The sequence below is a fragment of the Podarcis cretensis genome, assembly GCF_951804945.1.
Source record: "Podarcis cretensis genome assembly, chromosome: 5".
NCBI lineage: Eukaryota > Metazoa > Chordata > Lepidosauria > Squamata > Lacertidae > Podarcis > Podarcis cretensis.
In genome coordinates, this window is record NC_137174.1 from 11,650,782 (window position 1) to 11,673,686 (window position 22,905).

The 22,905-nt window shown below is 45.2% G+C and overlaps 1 protein-coding gene and 1 long non-coding RNA gene across 4 annotated transcripts in view; one reads left to right on the top strand and one right to left on the bottom strand.

The window, feature by feature from the left end:
* ERICH6B (glutamate rich 6B) overlaps positions 1–22,892 on the bottom strand; it is a 33,094-nt gene extending 10,202 nt beyond the window's left edge. The window contains exons 1-13 of one of the 3 annotated variants that reach the window (XM_079975226.1): positions 22,827–22,892; positions 22,078–22,156; positions 19,604–19,702; positions 18,864–18,956; positions 15,313–15,726; positions 14,071–14,143; positions 12,845–12,915; positions 10,473–10,538; positions 9,351–9,407; positions 7,128–7,159; positions 5,535–5,648; positions 3,250–3,407; positions 278–345 (exon numbers count right to left, since the gene is read on the bottom strand). In XM_079975226.1, the coding sequence (XP_079831352.1) occupies positions 278–345; positions 3,250–3,407; positions 5,535–5,648; positions 7,128–7,159; positions 9,351–9,407; positions 10,473–10,538; positions 12,845–12,915; positions 14,071–14,143; positions 15,313–15,697 (1,024 nt within the window). In that variant the 5' untranslated portion in view covers positions 15,698–15,726; positions 18,864–18,956; positions 19,604–19,702; positions 22,078–22,156; positions 22,827–22,892. Of the gene's footprint in view, positions 1–277; positions 346–3,249; positions 3,408–5,534; positions 5,649–7,127; positions 7,160–9,350; positions 9,408–10,472; positions 10,539–12,844; positions 12,916–14,070; positions 14,144–15,312; positions 15,727–18,863; positions 18,957–19,603; positions 19,703–22,070; positions 22,157–22,826 lie in introns of all 3 variants that reach the window. The other 2 variants (XM_079975228.1, XM_079975227.1) reach the window with 2 other exon arrangements.
* On the top strand, positions 5,565–8,305 carry LOC307215841. The gene is made up of 3 exons (XR_013838665.1): positions 5,565–5,667; positions 6,892–6,972; positions 7,385–8,305. It is a non-coding gene; the product is annotated as an uncharacterized lncRNA (long non-coding RNA).
* Positions 22,893–22,905: the final 13 nt, after the last annotated feature.

Genomic DNA, 22,905 nt, shown 5'->3' on the forward strand with positions numbered 1-22,905 from the left:
AAGCGGCTAACATTCTCCTTTCCCTTCCTCCCCGACAACAAACACTCTGTGGGGTGAGTGGGGCTGAGAGACTTCAAGGAAGTGTGACTAGCCCAAGGTCACCCAGCAGCTGCATGCGGAGGAGCGGAGACGCATACCCGGTTCCCCAGATTACGAGACTACCACTCTTAACCACTACACCACACTGGCTCTCAGGAGCTGGAGGGAATGGCAGAAGGGCAGGGGTGGGGAGACTAGATTCCCCGGATTCTGCAACCAACGAGAGGCTTGTACTCACACGGCCCAAACTTTATATATTGCTCAAAGACGTCCCTGTACTGATCAATGCCCCCTTTGTCTTCAATCCTAGGAGAGAGAGATGCTGAAAGTAAAAACCCTTAAGACCGCAAAGAATTCCAGGCACAGAGCCAAGGTTTTACACGCTACGTCCACGTGAACATTGTGCAGTGGATAGGCAGGGAAAACAGCCGGGAGAAGGTATGGATTGAAATAAAATTAATGTGTGGGGGAAAAACAAAGCAGACTTGAGTTCACGAGCTGGAACCTGATCTGCTTTTGCTTTTCTCAACTATAAGGAAAGTGCAGATCCCTAAACTCAGGCACTGGAGCAGGAGAGCTTGATACTGGGGTTTTATTGGTGCTGACCTTTAAAGCCCTAAATGGCCTCAGCCCAGTATACCTGAAGGAGCATCTCCACCCCCATCGTTCTGCCCGGACACGGAGGTCCAGCGCCGAGGGCCTTCTGGTGGTTCCCTCATTGCGAGAAGCCAAGTTACAGGGAACCAGGCAGAGGGCCTTCTCGGTAGTGGCGCCCACCCTGTGGAATGCCCTCCCACCAGATGTCAAGGAAATACAGTGGTACCTCAGGTTACATACGCTTCATGTTACATATGCTTCACGTTACATACGCTTCAGGTTACAGACTCCGCTAACCCAGAAATAGTGCTTCAGGTTAAGAACTTTGCTTCAGGATGAGAACAGAAATTGTGCTCTGGCGGCATGGCGGCAGCGGGAGGCCCCATTAGCTAAAGTGGTGCTTCAGGTTAAGAACAGTTTCTTCTTCTTTTTTTTAATTCTTTTTATTAATTTTCACTTAAATAACCAAAAAAGGAAAAAGAAAAAAAAAAGGTTAAGAACAGTTTCAGGTTAAGAACGGACCTCCGGAACGAATTAAGTACTTAACCCGAGGTACCACTGTACCAGACTTTTAGAAGACATCTGAAGGTAGCCCTGTTTAGGGAAGCTTTTAATGTTTAACAGACTATTGTATTTTAATATTCTGTTGGAAGCTGCCCAGAGTAGCCGGGGAAACCCAGCCAGATGGGCAGGGTATAAATTATCATCATCATCATCATCATCATCACCCTCCTCCATGCAGCGTGCTTGAGGGGTGGCTGGGCAAGCAAACTGCATTGCTTGTGGACAGTTGCTGCTGCATGTTGATCATTTTCAGGCTGTCAGCCTTCAGGACCCACAGCTGTCAATGCACACAGTGAACATCAACAGAGGTATAGTGTCTAGCTCAAGGAAAGTGATAATACCACTCTGTTCTGCCTTGTTATGACCACACGTGGAGTACTGTGTCCAATTCTGGGCACCACAATTTAGGAAGGATGTTGACAAGCTGGAACGTGTGCCAAGCCTTAGGATGGGGTCAGCAAACTTACCGCGCCTCGGGCCGGTGTCTCCAGTGCCGATCGTGCACCGGACCGGAGGGCAGGGGAGCGCGTGCCCACACACTATTTCCGGCGCACTTCTGGGTCGGAGGAGCACCGGAAATAGGTTGCACGGGCCTCCTCCAACCCGGATGTGCACCGGAAATAACGCTTGCGCATGCGCAAATAACACTTGTGCATGCGCACAAGCTATTTCCAGTGCTTCTCCAACCCGGATGTGCCACGCAAGAGCGGGCGGCGGCAGTGGGCAGCGGGGGTCGCCATGGGCTGGATAAACGAGTCCCTTGGGCCTTATCCGGCCCACAAGCCTTAGTTTGGGGACCCCTGCCTTAGGAGAAGCACTTGAAAGAAGTGGGTATGTTTAGCCTGGAAAAGAGGAGACTGAGAGGAGATATGATAGCCATCTTCTGATATCTTAAGGGCTGTCACATGGAAGAGGGAAACAAGCTCTGGAGGATAGGAATCGAACAAATGGCTTCAAGTTACAAGAAAGGAGATTCCGACTAAACATCAGGAAAACCTTCCTGACTGTAAGAGCTGTTTGACAGTGGAACGGTCTCCCTTGGGACCCTGTGGACTCTCTTTCCTTGGAGGTTTTTAAGCAGAGGTTGGATGGCCATCTGTCATGGATGTTTTAGTTGAGATTCCTTCATTATAGGGGGTTGGACTAGATCAGGCATGGCCAAACTTGGCCCTCCAGCAGTTTTGGGACTACAACTCCCATCATCCCTAGCTAACAAGACCAGTGATCAGGGATGATGGGAACTGTAGTCCCAAAACATCTGGAGGGCCATGTTTGGCCATGCCTGGACTAGATGTCCCTTCTAACTCTGCAACTCTATGGTTATATGACATTTAGAAATCAGTTCCATGTGCTGAAAAAGCCAAGATGGAGGGGTAGCACAATAAAAAAAAATGAGGAGAAATCTATATATTACTAGCATCTATCTACTTTGGATTTTTCTCCATAGCAAACATGTTGGGAAGGGAACAGATGTCAGGAGACACTATGAGCCCCTTATTTTTGTCGGTCAAGGCTGAAGCATTTATTCCGTACGCTGGAAGTGCTCAAAATGACAACTTAAGATGGATTCTTCTTGGGAGTGAATAAAAGTCCTGGATTCTTTTCTTTTTTTTAATGGCTATAAATTCTACATTGGAAAGTTGCTTTCCGGTTGTGAGTCTTATTCCATTGTAGATAGGGGCTGCCATACGTCCGGGTTTTCACAGACAAGTCCAGAAATCGCTCAGCAAAATGGCGTCCGGGTGCATTTTTGCTGAATCAGCAAAATGTCCAGGAAAACCCGGACATATGACTAGTAGGGCTATTTTAAAAAAGAAACAAAGGAAAGGCCTAAAACATTTTTGGGGGGCGGGGAAGAGATGTTCAACAGCTCAACAACTTTGTTTGGATTTTCACTATTGGGAATACGGCAACCCGAATGGTAGACTGCCAGATCAAACTCCTCTCAAGATCGTTTTCACAGTCCTGTCATATTTAGCAATCAGAAAATAAAGCGGGAAGTCTCTGGGTAGTTTGAGAACTGAAGAAGTCATCTCCAAAATCACTCACTCTTTTATCAGTGTCCTCTTAGTCTTGTTCTCTAGCCAAGAGCCTTCTGATTGGTGTCGGTGAGGAGTGATGTCGATTGTACTTCCTTCGGGGCTGTTTTCTATGAGCTCCTGAACTACACATTGGAAAATGTCCTTGTATGTCCTGCAACACATAAGCTATACAAAACCCAGTAATCTGAAAATCACTTTAATGGAAGCCGCTATCAAGTTTTTCTCATTTACGGGCTATTTTATCCTAGATCCCAAATTTGCTAGTTCTTAGCTTTGTTTGGAGGGATGCAGGTGGCGCTGTGGGTTAAACCACAGAACCTAGGACTTGCCGATCAGAAGGTTGGCGGTTCAAATCCTGCGACGGGGTGAGCTCCCGTTGCTCGATCCCAGCTCCTGCCAACCTAGCAGTTCAAAAGCACGTCAAAGTGGAAGTAGATAAATAGGTACCGCTCCAGCAGGAAGGTAAACGGCATTTCCGTGTGCTGCTCTGGTTGGCCAGAAGTGGCTAAGTCATGCTGGCCAAATGACCCAGAAGCTGTACGCCGGCTCCCTCGGCCAATAAAGCGAGATGAGCGCCACAACCCCAGAGTCGTCCGCGACTGGACCTAATGGTCAGGGGTCCCTTTACCTAGCTTTGTTTGGAGGGACGTGGGTGGCGCTGTGGGTTTAACCACAGAGCCTAGGGCTTGCCGATCAGAAGGTCGGCGGTTCGAATCTCCGCGACGGGGTGAGCTCCCGTTGCTTGGTCCCTGCTCCTGCGAACCTAGCAGTTTGAAAGCATGTCAAAGTGCAGGTACGGTAGATAAATAGGTACCGCTACAGCAGGAAGGTAAACGGCGTTTCTGTGCGCTGCTCTGGTTCGCCAGAAGCAGCTTAGTCATGCTGGCGACATGACCCGGAAGCTGTACGTCGGCTCCCTTGGCCAATAAAGCAAGATGAGTGCCGCAACCCCAGAGTCAGCCACGACTGGACCTAATGATCAGGCATCCCTTTACCTTTACTAGCTTTGTTTAGCTCTCTTGCGTCACCTCTGGGCTGCCCGTATTTTGCAGGAACAAATTCAAGCACATACCAAAAGTTCAGATTCGCATGATTAAAGTGCCCTGCCACCTTAGCAGAACAAGTTCTTTAATGGCCTTTTTTGTGGGTAGAAAAGTGATGGGGAGATGCACTGAAAAGTGTGGGATCAACAAATGATTAACAGGGAAATATACAGGCGCCACACAATTAAATCAGGAGGAGTGCTCATTGTTGCAGAACCTCTCTGGAAACAAATGAGAACAAATGCTCAAAAAAGACTGGGCAGAAGAACATTGCTGTTGTCGGGGCCGGCCCACCCATGAAGCAAGGCCAGGTGGCTGCCTCAGGCGGCAGGATCTGCAGGGACAGCAGATCTCAGTTCAGATCTTTATTCCCCTCCTTGTTCCTGATGTAGAGCTTCACTCCCCCTTCTTCCATGTTAGGGAGAGAGGACACCATTTTGTGGTTTGCGTCAGGTGCCAAAATGGCCTGCTCTGGTTGTTCAATTACCGTATTTTTCGCTCCATAAGGCGCACCTAGTTTTTAGAGGGGGAAATCATGGGGGGGGGGGAATTATCCCCCCCAGCCCCAAAGAGCAGTGCTTTTGCTGGAGGTGGGGGAATTCCCCCACCTCGTAGAAAAGCCCACAGAAGCCACGCACCCTTTAAGGAGCGCACGGCTCCTGTGGGCTTTTCAACGAGGAGGGAGAAGGGACTGACTGGCCGCGTCAGTCCCTTCTCCCTCCTGGGGAAAAGCCCGCAAGAGCCGCGCGGAGCTTGTGTGCCTCTTGGGGGCTTTTCCTGCCTCCCCCTGCATTCGCTCCATAAGACGCACACACATACTAGAACAGTTATTATAGAGGCTTTAGCGAGCCTGAGCAAATGCATCCGCTGCAAGTTTAAAAGGGGGAATGTTACTCTGCTAAATTGTGAACTTGTTAGCACAAGTTGGAAAGGCTATTATCAGACAATATGTCCTGCATCCCAGATGCTCACAGAACAGAGATCTCTGGGCTCGCTTCTAAAGAAAGGGCAGAGAAACTGCAAACAAAGGGCAGCTGGGTACGGCCACCCCAGTGGGGGTTGATCTCAGCCCCGCTGGGGTTAGAAGGGAGGGGAGGGGAGGAGGCTGACTGGGTCTCTTCCCACTGACACCTGCTTCTCCTCCTGCTCCAAAGGAAACCACCAGGGCACATTCTTTTTTTCTGGGAAGTATTCCACTTTCAGAAGTGAAGTTGTTGTTGTTTGTTTTGAAAATGAGAACAATACTCACACATTCCATTTTCTCTGGCCTCTCATCCAGGTATTCTGCTGTTGGTAAAGGGTTCAGTGCCGCGGTGCAAAACTCACAGCAACCGAGAAGGCAAAGATCGGTTTCAGAATGATCCTGAAAAAGAGGTGGAGGGGTAAGCAAATGGCTTCTCAAACTAAACTAGCTATACACTTTCCAATACCGGAAAGGGAATCAGTTGCCCACTAGGGGAGAGTGGCTATGTAAGCTCTCAGAATGCTTAGAATTAGCCAAATTGACAGATGTAATAAGACAAAAACCAAAAAGTGAAGTAAAAAAAGAATGGGAGTGCCTAAATGAATACCTCAAAAGTCAAGGTTCAAGGGCAAAAATCTGGCTGAGTCTGGAATAACCTTGTGAAGTGAAAAGATATGAAAGAAGGATTTATATCTAGATGTTAGGATAGAGATGATAAAGAAAACAGGAAAACAGGAAGACACAATGAGAGATAAATAAAGGAGGTGATGTGGGATTGGTGGAAGTCAATGTCTTCTTGTTGTTGTTTTAGTGTTTATAATATTAACTGGTGAGATATGGATATGGTTCTTTTTGTTGTTGTTGCTTTCTTTAGTTTTCGAATGTTGATTTTTGTGTGTTGTGTATTGTTATTTTTTGATATCTTTCGTGTTGTTGTTGTGTGGAAAATACTAATAAAATTTATTAATTATTTTTTTAAAAAAAATAAAAAAAACCAAACCTAGCCATAGATAGGAAAACATGTATATCAGGGGTGCCCAAACTTTTTTCAAAGAGGGCCAGATTTGATGAAGTGAATGTGTGTGAGGGGATGTTGAGCTTTTTTTAGGACTGAAGTTGTTGAGCTCTTTTTTGCAGGATTTTACCAGGAAATGAACCGCCCCCCCCCCAAGTTGTTGAGCTTGACCTTTTTTTTACAATTTTAGCCCAAAATTGTTGAGGGTTGAAGTTTTACCCCAGGAAATAAACTGCCAAAGGGGCAGGATTATACCGACCCAAGGCGGTCTTTGGATATGCCTGATGTATATGAATGTGGTTTTTCCATGAGGAGGCCCCTTCTGTGATTCCAGACCAGGACAAATGAACCACTCATCCAATACAATGGGATTGACTTTGGCTCCCTGAAAACATTTGCTTTCATTTAAACAATTATTTAGAACTGTGGGGAAACAGTTTTAAAATGAGCAGAAAACTGCTGTGGATGGGTGGGAATTCATATCTGCAGGAGAGTGGCTGTGTCAGTTAGGTGCGAACTATTGTGCCTAAAGAGTGTTTGTGTAATCCTTGGTTCTTGCCATCCTCTCTCTAAAATATTGTCTCCAGTAGTCAAAATCTACATTTCCAGGGCTTTTTTTTTTCCCAGGGAGAACTCACAGAAACTCAGTTCCAGCACCTCTCAGGTGGGCGCCATTGCCATTCTAAGAGAACAAGGGAGGTGTTCATGGTGAGTTCAGGCACCTCTTTTTTTCTAGAAAAATAGCACTATACATTCCCCACAGGTAGATCGTTATATGTGACCAAAGATGTCAATTGTACAAAACAAACCCCTACAAAGAGATGAACTACAATACTTTTGGTCCCAGCTGTACGTGATCTCACCTCAATATCTGACTCGTGATCTTCAGAACTCTCTTTGAAGTTTCCAAGCAAACGCATCAGAAATATTTTAGAAGGGGGTAAATATACAAAGATGGAAAACAAAGTTAATCCTTGGCAAAAAGCTTTTGTTAAGTTTGCTTCTTTGTTCAAAATGCAAGGTGCTTGGTGCAAACCAAGCTGGATGATAGGCATGGGACATAGAGGAGCCCTTTTCAGATATATAGAAGACCAAACTTCCCAACATATTCTCTTCGTAGGTGTCAAAGAGTGGTGGTGAAGTACAGTCATACCTTGGAAGTCGAATAGAATCCATTCCAGAAGTCCGTTCAACTTCCACAACATTCGGAAACCAAATTGCGGCTTCTGATTGGCTGCAGGAAGCTCCAAATGTTCCTAAAATCTTAATTGACCTGCTCTTTCTTATTGGGTATCGGAATTCTCATTTTGCTGCTACCGTAAGCAATCTTAAACAATAACACCTTCTATACCTCTGTGCAAATATGTGGGAAATTGCCTTGCTATAAACCAGTTGCCTAGGCTCTCTTGGGCTATATTTGGCTACTGTGTGGTCTCAGCCTACAGTTCAGGGTCTTGGGTTTGACAGTGAACGCCTTAACCCTTTTGAACATCAGCTGGGGAAGACTGGAAGGGATAAATCATCATAATTTACAGGAAGACTTCTGTGTTTGCACTGTGATAGGAATTCTGAGGTCTTAGATATATGGTAATGTTCATAAGCGTACCAACCAAGCACGGACATAGATCAGCACAGGAAGACCGACCTGGAACCATTTTGATTCCTAAACTGAGCAAATGTTTTCTCTGCAAGGTCAAAGTGGGAAACCTCCCCATTGTCTCTTTCCTCACAAATCCTGTCTTAAGGGCACATTTAAGATATGAATAGGGTGTGAGCCTGTGACATGCCCAGGAACTAAGTATTTATCATTACAAAAGACTGGCCAGGCTACCCAGGCAATCCAATCAAGTAATCTGCCAGACAGGAGATAAACAACATTCAAATTTCTGTTTTAAGACCGCCTTTTCTGTGATGTAGGTATGATGTATCTGAGGGGTGGTCTTAGGTTACACCCCTTCTGTGATGTATGTATGATGTTTCTGGGGGTGGTCTGGATCTACAGGGTGGCAATTTCAAAAGTCTTTATAAGGCCTTGCACGCCATTGTTCTGAGTGCTCCTCCTTTCCTGCAGGTGAGTGAGAACCCTGTTGCAACACATCAATAGAGATCAAGCTTACTAGCTGCTTTGCTTCTCAGTATTCTCTGGTTTGCCTCTGTTATTTTCTCCTACCAATAGGGAACCTATGTAAGGACTCTATATGGGTTCTTGGATACCCCATAAGGGAAAAGGGCAATTTTTGTTTACAATAGCACACAGTATAACTCAGAGCCCTAACCAGGCCTAAACATTTATTCTGTATTATTACTGGTTTTTCACAAATTTGCCCATGGGAGGAGCAAAGAGAAATAGATTGCGGCAACAGAAGCCACCTGTTAATTAAGAGAAGAAAAAGCACAAGTTGGCATCTTGATGATTACTATGCCATGTGGGTGCTGCAAAAATGGAAACTAAACTTCAAAGCGTAAATGGCATCCAGCCCATAATAAACCACCATGTTGAAAGGTCCCACCAGCAACATGGCTGTCTACTCCAGCACACAGTAGTTTGCAGAATTCTTTCTCATTCTTGCTACCTGATGTCCATTTTTAGAACTTTCAGAACCTTCTCTGTGAAGGTGGTAAGGTAAAGGTAAAGGGGCCCCTGACCATTAGGTCCAGTCATGGCGGACTCTGGGGTTGCGGCGCTCATCTCGCTTTACTGGCCAAGGGAGCCGGCATACAGCTTTCGGGTCATGTGGCCAGCATGAATAAGCCGCTTCTGGCGAAACCAGAGCAGTGCACGGAAACACTGTTTACCTTCCCACCAGAACGGTACCTGTTTATCTACTTGAACTGACATGCTTTCAAACTGCTAGGTTGGCAGGAACAGGGACTGAGCAACGGGAGCTCACCCCGTCATGGGGATTCGAACCGCCGACCTTCTGATCAGCAAGTCCTAGGCTCTGTGGTTTAACCCACAGTGCCACCCATGTGTGAAGGTGGTAGTTGAATGGAAAACGATACCTTACAACCTTATTTCTGTATCAAATAGTTCAACCTGTGGCTGATGAGATGCCTTAAAACCTTATCAGTGTGACAAGGCGTACCTTCACTGACCACTTCAGCGACATCTTTTTTTTCTAATATGCTGCAAACTATTAGCTCTGTGGAACAAACACACAAACAAATACTTTTGTGGCCTTCTGAAATTGAACCTCAAGCTTCTTAAATGAAAAAAATCCCCATCGACAATTTGCCTCCTGCCTCCCCCACCCCCCCACAAACTGATATGTTGATTGCAAGCAGGAGCAAGAGTCAACACTCATTGACATCTCTACCCTAACTAACACTTGATATCTTGTAGATGATTGTGCAAAACTGACTCCATTGAAGAGCATTGTGTTTGAGGTGACATGAAGCTCTGCAAACATTCTCTCTTTGGTTGATCTGTGATAGTTTATCCACACACACAAAACACTGACACCAGTTATCAGGTGGCTAACATGTGAACAAGCTCTAGGAGAATGCATTCAATTGGGTCAATATGTCACTCCAGAGTTTCCCTGAAAGATCTATCGTATTTTTCGCTTTATAGGGCGCACCTTTTCCCCTCCAAAAATTAAGGGGAAATGTGTGTGCGTACTATGGAGCGAATGCAGGCTCCTTGGCTTCAGCGATAGCAACGCGAAGCTTCTGAAACGCAGAGGGAGCGCTCCCTCCGTGCTCCGGAGGCTTCGCGTTGCTTTCGCTGAAGCCTGGAGAGCTAGAGGGGTCGGTGTGCACCAGGCTTCAGGGATAGCCGCCTGAAGCCTTCGGAGCGCAGCGCGAGTTCTCGCAGCGCTCCGGAGGCTTCAAGTTTCTTTCGCTGAAGCCGGGAGAGCAAGACTCTCCTGGCTTCAGCAGAGAGGGAGAGCTGCGCAGCGCCCCTTCAGCCAAGTGGGGGGAGAAATGGAAGGGGCTCCGTTTCTCCTGCCGCTTCGCTGAAGGGGCGCTGAGCAGAGAGGGTGAGATTTTTTTTCTTGTTCTCCCCCTCTAAAACAAGGTGCGTCCTATGGTCGGGTGCGTCCTATAGAGCAAAAAATACGGTAAGCGCATTACTGTTCATTGTTCACCTTTCAATTGCTTCTACGGATCAGTTAAGAAAAGCATCATAAGGAGGTCAGGCCAAGCTACCATGGACACTTGAACCCCAATAATGTTAAGTACATCTTGCTGTTGCTAAAACTCACCCTCACTTTCTCCAACCAAAGGTCTCTCCTTGACAATCCTGCTTGCCTGCTCTACCTTCCTTCTCCCTGTGTGAGAAATACTGGTATATATCGCAACGCTGAGACAAGCAACATAAAAACCCAATACATAACCAACACAATAAAATACTGTATTCAACACGGAACGAAGGCAGCTGCTGAACACACTAGCCGTACCACCAGGACTTTAAAAATACATATGATGTGTCAAAAATCAAAGCTTCGGCGTTTGCTGGAAGTGGCGTAATCGCAGTGGCAGGCAAACCTCCATGGAAGCGAATTCCACAAATCCGCTCCACTTCCCAGTGGGGAGGAAGAAGAAGAAGAAGAGTTTGGATTTGATATCCCGCTTTATCACTACCCGAAGGAGTCTCAAAGCGGCTAACATTCTCCTTTCCCTTCCTCCCCCACAACAAACACTCTGTGAGATGAGTGGGGCTGAGAGACTTCAAAGAAGTGTGACTAGCCCAAGGTCACTCAGCAGCTGCATGTGGAGGAGCGGGGACACGAACCCAGTTCACCAGATTACGAGTCTACCGCTCTTAACCACTACACCACACTGGGCGTGGGACTTTGTCCAACGTTGCCCAGGGGATCCCGGTCATGTCAGAGCCCAGCCAGCCAATCCACTTGCCGGGGGGGGGGGCCTGCCGGGACCATTTAAACCGAGGAGCGAGCCCGAGGCTTCCTCTTTGGCTCGCTTCCTCATTCACCTACCCTCCCTCCCTATTTTGCAGTTTTTAGGCACTGGCCTTGCTATGGACCTCGGTTGGTTGCCTTGGTTGTCCAAGGGGCCTGGTAGGAATTTTCCCCACTTGGCCAATTTGCACTGGCCATTTGGTTTTCGCCTACCTCGTAGCAATCGTCACAACTTTGTTAGGGTTGCGGTTAGGCATTGTTGACCTTGTGTGGGGGAGGTGAGGTGTGGCCATCACCTGCCCTTCCATGCTTAAGGGTATTCCGTTAAAGGAATCCGGGGGTGTTGATCATGTCTGAAGCCCGGGTGCGGGGCTAGGGCCATGACACGACCCTGACAGGAACACCAGGGGGAGCTTGAGTTGGTTTGCATCGACAGGGCTCCCCCTACCGGTGGTTTACCCTTACTGGACTTCCTGCGCAGTGGGCAGGAGTCAGATATACAGTGGTGCCCCACAAGACGAATGTCTCACAAGACGAAAAACTCGCTAGACGAAAGAGTTTTCCATTTTTTGAGGTGCTTCGCAAGACGAATTTCCCTATGGGCTTGCTTCGCAAGACAAAACGTCTTGCGAGTTCTTGCGAGTTTGTTTCCTTTTTCTTAAAGCCGCTAAGCCGTTAATAGCCGCTAAGCCGCTAAGCCGCTAATAGCCGTGCTTCGCAAGACGAAAAAACCGCAAGACGAAGAGACTCGCAGAACGGATTAATTTCATCTTGCAAGGCACCACTGTAGTCTGGTCCAATCAATGCCTAAGCCAATACCGCTCACATTCTGTGATTCAATAAAGTTGTGGCCCAATTTGCCCAATAACATAAACCTAATATCTGTGTCCTTGTGTGAGTTATTTCCCAACGAGGGGGTGGCTGTGGGGTCTCGATACGCAACTTAAAGGCTGCTATAAAGGTAAAGGGAACCCTGACCATTAGGTCCAGTCGTGGCCGACTCTGGGGTTGCGGCACTCATCTCGCTTTACTGGCTGAGGGAGCCGGCGTACAGCTTCTGGGTCATGTGGCCAGCATGACTGAGCTGCTTCTGGTGAACCAGAGCAGCACACGGAAACGCCGTTTACCTTCCCACCGGAGCAGTACCTATTTATCTACTTGAACTTTGATGTGCTTTTGAACAGCTAGGTTGGCAGGAGCAGGGACCGAGCAACGCGAGCTCACCCCGTCATGGGGATTCGAACCACCGACCTTTTGATCAGCAAGTCCTAGGCTCTGTGGTTTAACCCACAGCGCCACCCGTGTCCCCATAAAGGCTGCTATAGAAGATGCTTTTTGAGGGTGGTGGAACAACCAAGAGGGCAACTTCTGCTGATCTTAACACCCAAGAGGGTCTGTAGGGAAAGAGGCATTCCAAAGCAATACAAAATTAGTGAAAACTGAATTTTAGACTTTGAAAGTGTGCAAATTCATCTTCCCTCTCCTCATTAAGGGTTAGACATGATCTCTTAATTTTATAGTTGTTTAAAGGAATCTAGCTAATAAAAGAAATAGCATTTGAGAGATAAAACCACAGCATTTTAAATGCAATCAAATTTTGCCAAGTCAGCCTAAAGCTGGTTTTCAACATGCACATATGCTTGTGTCATTGTTTAGAACACACTCTCCGAAAAACAAAACTGTTTAAGGCCAGCACAGTATTCTTATTATCATACTTTTTTCTTCTGAACTCATGTCTGAGTAACTCCATTCTGTCTGAGTTTCCACATCTGTAACACCACATCTTCTGCAATGGGAAAAGAAAGGTTCAGTAAGAGACTTCCTATTTTAACAAAGATACCCCATATATACGTTGGTGTTGTGTTGAGGGCAGGGGGAAAGAATTCTGAGCTACGTAATCCAAAGTTCTGTGCTACACACACACACACACACACACAGTTTACAGTTGTAAATTTATATTGTAAACTGCTTTGAGGTGTGGTTGTTTTTTGTTTTTTTTTACAGTCAAGCAGTATATAAATTTCATAAATTTCATAAATAAAATAAAGCAGCATGGCAATGCTGAGTTTAGTTAACATCTGCAGTAGAGAAGGAGACCATTGTTTCTATTTGGACAGAAGGGAATTTTTCCCTGACAAATTGTAATTCTGCTGTTTCACACTGGAGTTTCCCTTTTAAATTCCTTTGCCCCAAAGTAGCTACCAGAAGATTAGCTGCAGAGTCCCCTGGTAGACTGAAATGCTATCCTACGGATTTATGAATATTGCTATTTCTGATGTCAGACTTGTTTTCATTGGTTGCTTTTCATAGATACTGCCCGGTTTGTCCTGTGCAGAATGTGGAACATGCAATTACACTGGAAGATGAACAGGTGATTATCAAAGAACATTATCAGCCCTGCAATAGCGTTGCCAGAGTGTATTTATGGTTTTCCTTGGAACTAGTTTTTGCCTCTTCCCTCCCCTCAACAAGGGATCATTTGTCAATTAGGAGTGATGCACAGATGTCAATTTTCAGATGGAAGAGGGCCTGTTCTGGTGGCTTTTTGGATTCAGTATCAGAAACAAGTCAGCACGGTTCTGAGCTAAACCATATCTTAAACTACTGATTCACCGTATTTTTCGCTCTATAAGATGCACCAGACCACAAGACGCACCTAGTTTTTGGAGGAGGAAAACAAGAAAAAAAATATTCAGAATCTCAGAAGCCAGAACAGCAAGAGGGATCGCTGCGCAGTGAAAGCAGCAATCCCTCTTGCTGTTTTGGCTTCTGGGATAACTGCGCAGCCTGCATTCGCTCCATAAGATGCACACACATTTCCCCTTACTTTTTAGGAGGGAAAAAGTGAGTCTTATAGAGCAAAAAATACGGTAATAGGCTGGCTGGCTGGACACAGCACCATTATTGGTGTTAATGAAATGTAGAGCAGAATGTTACTAACATTGTTGGCAACTCTGCTTTCATTGATGTTTGAGACTCAAGAACTGAAGATGATGGAGATCTCGTCTGGGAATCTGAAGGAAGAGAGAAAGGGACTTCTTTTAAAATCAACGGAATAAAACAGGGGTAAAAGTTGTCTCCGTTTCATTAGCTCAGAATAAAGGCTTCTTTCCTCTCCTGGGGAGAGTGCTATGAAGGGAGATTCCCAAAGCACTGAGCATAGAACTAGCAACCCACCTTGTACTGTAGGTCACCAGCAATAGCCATTGAGCTGTTGGGCAATTGGGAACCAACACAAGGGATTTGGGCAGCTGGTTGGAACAACTCACCTGTCACTCACATGACATCGTAATGCCATCGTGTTATTTTCAGGTGCGGCGAATCTGCTCACGTGCCAAATTTTACCTGCATGGCTGATCCAGATGAGGTTCTGACCCATGAGGCAAAAAATGTTTCCCATCCCTGGGCTAATGGGACTGGTCATCTTGACTACAGATTTGACTCAGCAAAACATCTACCCAGGATATTATAAATAATAATAAAGCAATAAATAATAGAGACACAAGCAGCTTCAAATCCACATTAAACTCCCAGGTGGATGAACTCAGTGCCCTTGCCCCGATCTTATTCAGCTTCTGGTTCCCCAGCTGCTTTTGAGACTTTTTAAAAATAAATAAAATAAAATAATAAAATAAAATACTAGATTAAATTGTAGACTTCCCATATCTCATGTAGTTGAGCAAAACTCTATTTTGCTGGCTGACAGTAATGTATTTATTACTGCACTGGTTGCAACATTTGCCTTGGCTGCAAGTACTGTATTTTTTGCTCTATAAGACGCACCAGACCACAAGACGCACCTAGTTTTTGGAGGAGGAAAACAAGGAAAAAATATTCTGAATCTCAGAAGCCAGAACAGCAAGAGGGATCGCTGTGCAGTGAAAGCAGCAATCCCTCTTGCTGTTCTGGCTTCTGAGATAGCTGCGCAACCTGCATTCACTCCATAACACACACACATATTTCCCCTTACTTTTTAGGAGGGAAAAAGTGAGTCTTATAGAGCAAAAAATACGGTAAGTTGAGAGCTAGGCACCAAGACAAATTTCATAAGGAGGAGTGTGAGATGTGGAGTGCTAAACTTATGCAGGTGTGATTTTTGCATTTTTGTATGTTCGCTTTGCTGCTGTTGTTCAATTTTAAATCAATTATTTGTATTTTATGCATTGTGACCAGAAATACTCACCAGGGAATAATATACAGGTACCTTTTTTTGAGGATTGTTCAGTGTTTTCTGAGACATCTTCGCATGCATCCTCTGCATGGATAACAACAGAAGCTGCCTTTGGTTCTTTTTCCTCGGACAGACTTTGCTCCTTGCTTCGACTTGTAGTAGCTTCGCTCTTATTCAGAAAGAGATTGCTCTGTGTAATGAACGCTTCTATTGACTCTCTAGCAAGGGCAGATTTAGAAGCAGAATTCTTCTCTTGCAGTTTCTTAACGTTTTCTTCAGTGAGAAGCAAGCTGGAAGAGTTGGGATCCGCTGGCTGGGATGTAGAAAGTGAAGGTGTTCTTTTTGATTCCAAACGGTCTTTACTACCAGGCCCAGGGAGCTTCTGTCCGCTTGACATATTGTCAACCCAAAAAAGGAGACTGAGCTGTGAAAGCAATAAAGGAAACAAAGGGACAATGAAATAATAAATATTAATATTATTTACCCGTCCTTCACCCTGAGCTCCTGGGGCCGGTTACAACTACAGTGATACCTCAGGTTAAGTACTTAATTCGCTCTGGAGGTCCGTTCTTAACCTGAACTGTTCTTAACCTGAAGCACTACTTTAGCTAATGGGGCCTCCTGCTGCTGCCGTGCCGCCGGAGCCCGATTTCTGTTCTTATCCTGAAGCAAAGTTCTTAACCAGAGGTACTATTTCTGGGTTAGCGAGTCTGTATCCTGAAGCGTATGTAACCTGAGGTACCACTGTATTAAAACACAATGTTTAAACATTTTAAAGCCACTTACGAGCACAAAAAACAGGTACGTCCTAAAACAGGGCTACCAGACGTCCCCGGTTCCCAGGGACACTCCCCATATTTGCAAATTTGTCCACGGAAAAATTACGTCCCCGGAATGTCCCCAGATTTGTAAATCTGTCCCTGGGAAATGTGGCAGTGGCAGCCTCAGCAGCCCAAAACCAGCCTGTTAGGGCAGTTGGCTCTGGCTGGCTTCAGGAGCTGCTGACTGCTGTGGTGCCCGCCATTTTTCCTGCGCCACGGCAGCGAGCATCTCCTAAAGCCAGCCAGAGCCAACTGCACTACCAGGCTGGCTGGATAGTGTTCTCGAAGCTACCAGCATGAGTTTGTCCAAACTGCGGGAGGCAGTGGAAGACAGGAGTGCCTGGCGTGCTCTGGTCCATGGGGTCACGAAGAGTCCTGGGCAACGGCTGCCCGCCCATGACTCCCGAGCCTCCCCTGATCTGTCAAAACAAAGGGGGAAGGGGGCAGGAGATCAGGGAAGGTTTGGGAGTCATGGGCACGCGGCGCACCGTTGCCTAGTTTTTTGAAAACTGCGCATTTATGTCTCACAGGGTGCAAAAGAAGGGCTTTGCACCTTTTCCCCCTCCAATAATTTTTATTAAGTTTCCATTTGCCAGATTAAACATAACATACCAATTAGTCCAAATTATATCAATACACCTCATAAAGTCCAAATGTATTCCAGATTAAATTTTTTTTGTGGGGGGTACCCATGCTTCTCGGTCGTCAGGAATCCAAACATCCAAATTCGTGCTGCTTTACTATTTGCAATGATGTTTCCAGTCCCATCTTCTCATCTTTGTCATTACTCATTTTTCTTTCCAGTCACCTCCGAGTTTCCTCACAAGTGAAAGGAACCGTCTTATTTTGTCTCTGTGTGGGCTTTGTAATGCTCTCTCGTATATCTCTCACAAAAATCCAACAATCTAAGTTTTCACTTGAGCAGACGCGCCATCTTGTCCTTCCGATGAAATACGATCTAAATGTCCGCTCCTTTACTTTCCAGACCCGCTGCCTCATGGCTTTCACCTTTTTACAATATGCGTGTGTGCTTGGGCCCAGGGTCTTTTGCCTCACCATCTCCACTACTGACTCCCTGTTGCTACTCAGCTTCAAAAAAAAAAAAGTGTCCCCAGATTCACTGAAAAAGTCTGGTAACCATATCCTAAAAATATACATCTCAAGTCAGGGCTGGCCCGCCCATGAAGCAGACTGAAGCAGCTACCTTGGGCAGTGGAATCTCAGACCCTCCAAGTCTCCCTTTTTTCCAGGGATAGTCCTGGATTTACAGAAGCCATCCCCAGTTTCTGATCTGATCCCAGAATGCCCTGCATTTCCTTAGGATGTCCTTATTTTAATTGGAGAAATGTTGGAGGGTATGGTAGGACATTCCTATTAGCTGGGCTAATGGTTTATTTCTCTCTTTATATATATATATATATATATATATAATCTTTTTATTTGATTTTCCAAAAGAGAGAGAGAAAAATTAATATATACAGTGGTAAAAAAGGTAAAGGTAAAGGTACCCCTGCCCGTACGGGCCAGTCTTGACAGACTCAGGGGTTGTGCGCCCATCTCACTTAAGAGGCCAGGGGCCAGCGCTGTCCGGAGACACTTCCGGGTCACGTGGCCAGCGTGACATCGCTGCTCTGGCGAGCCAGAGCCGCACACGGAAACGCCGTTTACCTTCCCGCTGGTAAGCGGTCCCTATTTATCTACTTGCACCCGGAGGTGCTTTCGAACTGCTAGGTTGGCAGGCGCTGGGACCGAGCAGCGGGAGCGCACCCCGCCGCAGGGATTCGAACCGCCGACCTTTCGATCGGCAAGTCCTAGGCGCTGAGGCTTTACCCACAGCGCCACCTGCATCCCTTATATACAGTGGTACCTCAGGTTAAGTACTTAATTCGTTCTGGAGGTCCGTTCTTAACCTGAAACTGTTCTTAACCTGAAGCACCACTTTAGCTAATGCGGTCTCCTGCTGCTGCTGCGCCGCCAGAGCACAATTTCTGTTCTTATCCTGAAGCAAAGTTCTTAACCTGAAGCACTATTTCTGGGTTAGTGGAGTCTGTAACCTGAAGCGTATGTAACCCGAGGTACCACTGTATTATAAAAAAACATATCAAAACAGCACAAAATCCAAATACAGTGGTACCTAGGTTATATACGCTTCAGGTTACATACGCTTCAGGTTACAGACTCCACTAACCCAGAAATATTACCTCGGGTTAAAAACTTTGCTTCAGGATGAGAACAGAAATCGTGTTCCGGCAGTGCGGCAGCAGCAGGAGGCCCCATTAGCTAAAGTGGTGCTTCAAGTTAAGAATAGTTTCAGGTTAAGTACGGACCTCCGGAATGAATTAAGTACTTAACCCGAGGTACCACTGTATATATTAATTTTTTTCTCTCTCTTTTTGGAAAATCAAATTAAAAGATTATATATATATAAAGAGAGAAATAAACCATTACTCTGAATCTCCTGACTTCCCCTCATCCCTTCCATGGGTCTTTTTGATACTATTTTCAACTGCATAACAATACTTCTCCTATTTTTCATCTTCCTACGTTAACTATACATTCTGTTACACTACAAGTGTATTTAAAATCCTGCTAATGTTTTGACCTGTTTACAATGATTATAAACATTTCCCATTCTTTTTTAAATTTCTTGTCTTTTTGATTCCTGAGCTTCCCAGTTAATTTTCGCCATTTCAGCATAGTCCAGAAACTTGATTTGCCATTAATGGTTTGTTTCTCTCTTACCACTTGTGGTTTGAAATTTCTGTAGCAGCACTCTTAATGGTACAAAAACATTCTCCAGTCACTATCCACTGATATCGTTGCACTGGATCTATGCTATAAAGAAAAGTTACAGAAGTTTTTTTTTGTTGTTGTTAATAAATAAAATATATCTTTCTTACACTTATCATGTTTGTGTGTGTGCGTGTGAGAGAGACAGACAGACAGACAGACAGACAGACAGACAGAAATTCCCAGGAAGCAGGATAGTTCTTTTGAATTTGTGCAGTCCAAGAGCTTGGGATTGCAAAGAAAGCAATTGGCTTCAGGCACAGAAATTGTTTAGCACTCTGTTGTGGATTTTTTATTTTATTTTTAAGCCTCTCAGTCAATTAAACAAGAAAATAAACTGTATTTGAAAACCATCAATGGGGCCGACTACGCTTGTAGGATTACAATAAGTTTTGTAAGGAGAACTATATGAAATATTACAGAAAAAATCTAAGAGAGTGGACTATTAAAAGTAATAGTTAAGATAATGAAATGCAAGACTAAGAGATGAAGGCAGAAAATCACTAGACGTGGTTGATGGAAGTTTTAGGCATATAGCCAAAATGTTGTATATGATAAGAAGGGATGTTATGTTCTGGTTGGAAAATATTTGTAAAAACTAATAAAAATATATTTAAAAACAACAACCATCAATGGGGAGAGTAAATTCCAGGGAAATCATGATCAAAGTGCAGAACTTATGTTGCATTTACCTTACTCTTGAGGTGGCTTAGTGGGTATGCAAGTGCCCTTTCTTTCATTCTACATATCATCTCACCAGAAGTATGATCTCTGCAGTCTTCCCCAGGCACCTGTACATCAATTAAAGCCCAGAAGAAGACATCATGAGGCAGTTCCTCCCCTGGGACTTTTCTGGATCAGGAAGTGTTGTCAGCCAGTGACGCTTTGGAGAACTGGATAAACGTCCCATGGAAAGAAAAACACACTCCAACCTTGGCTACCTTGCAACAATAAGGTAAGGTCAAAACTAGAGCTGGGCGATATATCGGCATATTGTCCAAAACCGGTTTGAAGTCCATATCGTGATATCGGTTTCATAATTTTTGACCTGGCAATATATTGTGAATCGTGTGTGTGCTATGCAAAAATCACAATGTGGGAAAAACATTGTCAGCCAGCTAATGCCTCTATATAGCTCCGTCCTTATTACAGATGTCGTGATATATCAGTATATTGCAATGTTTAAAGGGTAAGGGTAAAGGGACCCCTCACCATTAGGTCCAGTCGTGGCCGACTCTGGGGTTGCGGTGCTCATCTCACTTTACTGACCAAGGGAGCCAGCGTACAGCTTCCGGGTCATGTGGCCAGCATGACTAAGCCGCTTCTGGTGAACCAGAGCAGCGCATGGAAACACCGTTTACCTTCCCGCCAGAGTGGTACCTATTTATCTACTTTGACATGCTTTCGAACTGCTAGGTTGGCAGGAGCAGGGACCGAGCAACGGGAGCTCACCCCGTCGTGGGGATTCGAACCGCCAACCTTCTGATCGGCAAGTCCTAGGCTCTGTAGTTTAACCCACAGCGCCACCCATGTCCCCTATTGCGATGTTTACCTGGTGATAAATGACAATGTTGAAAGCCAGATATTGCCCAGCCCTGATCAACATCCTACACTGATCAAAATGCTAAAGAAATTCTCAAGTGCCTCAAGAGCAAGGCAGTAAAATGGAAACCTCTTTTGCAGAGGAAGAGACTCGCAGAACGGATTAATTTCATCTTGCAAGGCACCACTGTAGTCTGGTCCAATCAATGCCTAAGCCAATACCGCTCACATTCTGTGATTCAATAAAGTTGTGGCCCAATTTGCCCAATAACATAAACCTAATATCTGTGTCCTTGTGTGAGTTATTTCCCAACGAGGGGGTGGCTGTGGGGTCTCGATACGCAACTTAAAGGCTGCTATAAAGGTAAAGGGAACCCTGACCATTAGGTCCAGTCGTGGCCGACTCTGGGGTTGCGGCACTCATCTCGCTTTACTGGCTGAGGGAGCCGGCGTACAGCTTCTGGGTCATGTGGCCAGCATGACTGAGCTGCTTCTGGTGAACCAGAGCAGCACACGGAAACGCCGTTTACCTTCCCACCGGAGCAGTACCTATTTATCTACTTGAACTTTGATGTGCTTTTGAACAGCTAGGTTGGCAGGAGCAGGGACCGAGCAACGCGAGCTCACCCCGTCGTGGGGATTCGAACCGCCAACCTTCTGATCGGCAAGTCCTAGGCTCTGTAGTTTAACCCACAGCGCCACCCATGTCCCCTATTGCGATGTTTACCTGGTGATAAATGACAATGTTGAAAGCCAGATATTGCCCAGCCCTGATCAACATCCTACACTGATCAAAATGCTAAAGAAATTCTCAAGTGCCTCAAGAGCAAGGCAGTAAAATGGAAACCTCTTTTGCAGAGGAAGATTTTGGTAAAGCACTAATAATAATAATAATAATAATAATAATAATAATAATACTGTATTGCCCCGAATATAAACCACACTCCCCCCCCCCCAAATTCTGACTGTGAAAAGTTAAAGTGCGGCTTACATTTGTGACCTTACAAAAATTGGTTTTTATGATAACGCTGCTGAAATAGACAATTACATACGGTAAAACAGAAAAAAAAAGTTTTATTGCCGAATTGCAAGCTTGAGGCTGTTATGCAATAAATTCTAATGTCATTCATCGCTTTCCCTGTATTTTACAGTGCAGTAGTGATTCTTTTATTTGCATTTACACTGCTACGAACAGGTGTTTAACTCTCTGGTATCCATAGGATTTTCTTCTACATTTGCCATTTACATGCCTGTGGAATTGTAGCAATTGAATAGCAATTTGAGATTTTAGCAATTGTATGGTAACTTTTGCGGGCTTGAGATCAAAGGCTTAAATTGGCTTGGAATTACAATTCTACCAACTGCAGCAATTTTCAGCCTGTAACCCAGTTTTAAGGCTTATATCCGGGTATTTTTCTTCCCCCCCCCCTTAATTTTAAAGGTGTGGCTTCTTTGTGGGTGTGGCTTATATTTGGGCCAATACGGTGATGATGATGATGATGATGGTGATAATAATAATAATAATAGCTTTGTTATTATTCTTTATTATTTAATGTACTGCCCGGTCCTTTGTCACAACACAATGTCACAACACAATATTAAAAACAGTTTTGAAACAACTTACAGCTGTCCCATTGATCCTGCACCCCTCCGCTGAGGAACTCACAGGGGAGTTCATGAAGGGCTATTCCATTCTCAGAATTCTGTTGGGGTGGTTTAGGGAGACAAAGAGAGAGTTGCTGGGTGAAAGTTTCAAGGTCTTTTGAACTAAGGCTACAGCACACCTGCACACACACGGGGAATGGCAGTGGCTGGACTTGTGAGAACTATTTAAAATATACAAGGGGAGCAGACAGCTTTGAAAGGCACCATTAGTGCACATTTTAATAATTATCCACTCAATCAACAAAGCAACATAGTATAGTCGGTCATTATAATTCCTATTTACGATGGGGAAACTGGAGCGAGGCAGTAATGTGTTACTTCAGGTCACCTGTTATGTACTGAAGTTCTCACCCTGGGCCAGCAGGGGGATACTGTAGATAGTTATGCAAATGAGGGATCGAAAGTGACGTTCAGTGATTGGATAGTTTTAGAAAATTGTTACAGTTACATTGCACTGGAGCTCTATATAAGCAGGCTGACTGAACCCTTCAGTTCAGTTCTGTTCTGGCCTGTGAATAAACAAGAGCTGTTTGAAGAATCGCTGTGTCGTCTGATATGTTCACCCACAACTTAACATCACCAATGACCACAACAGGGGTATCATCCCAGGTCCGATAAACGCTCTGATGTGCTGCAATGAAGTTATTGTTGAGAAACTCTCGACTCTGAATACGACTTTAATGAAAACCCATTTACAAAATACTTTACCTCCCTCCTTCAGCACTTGCTTGGTTTCTAGATGTGCTTAGATGCTGCTTCAGTGTCACAATGGATCTGACACGGCCCC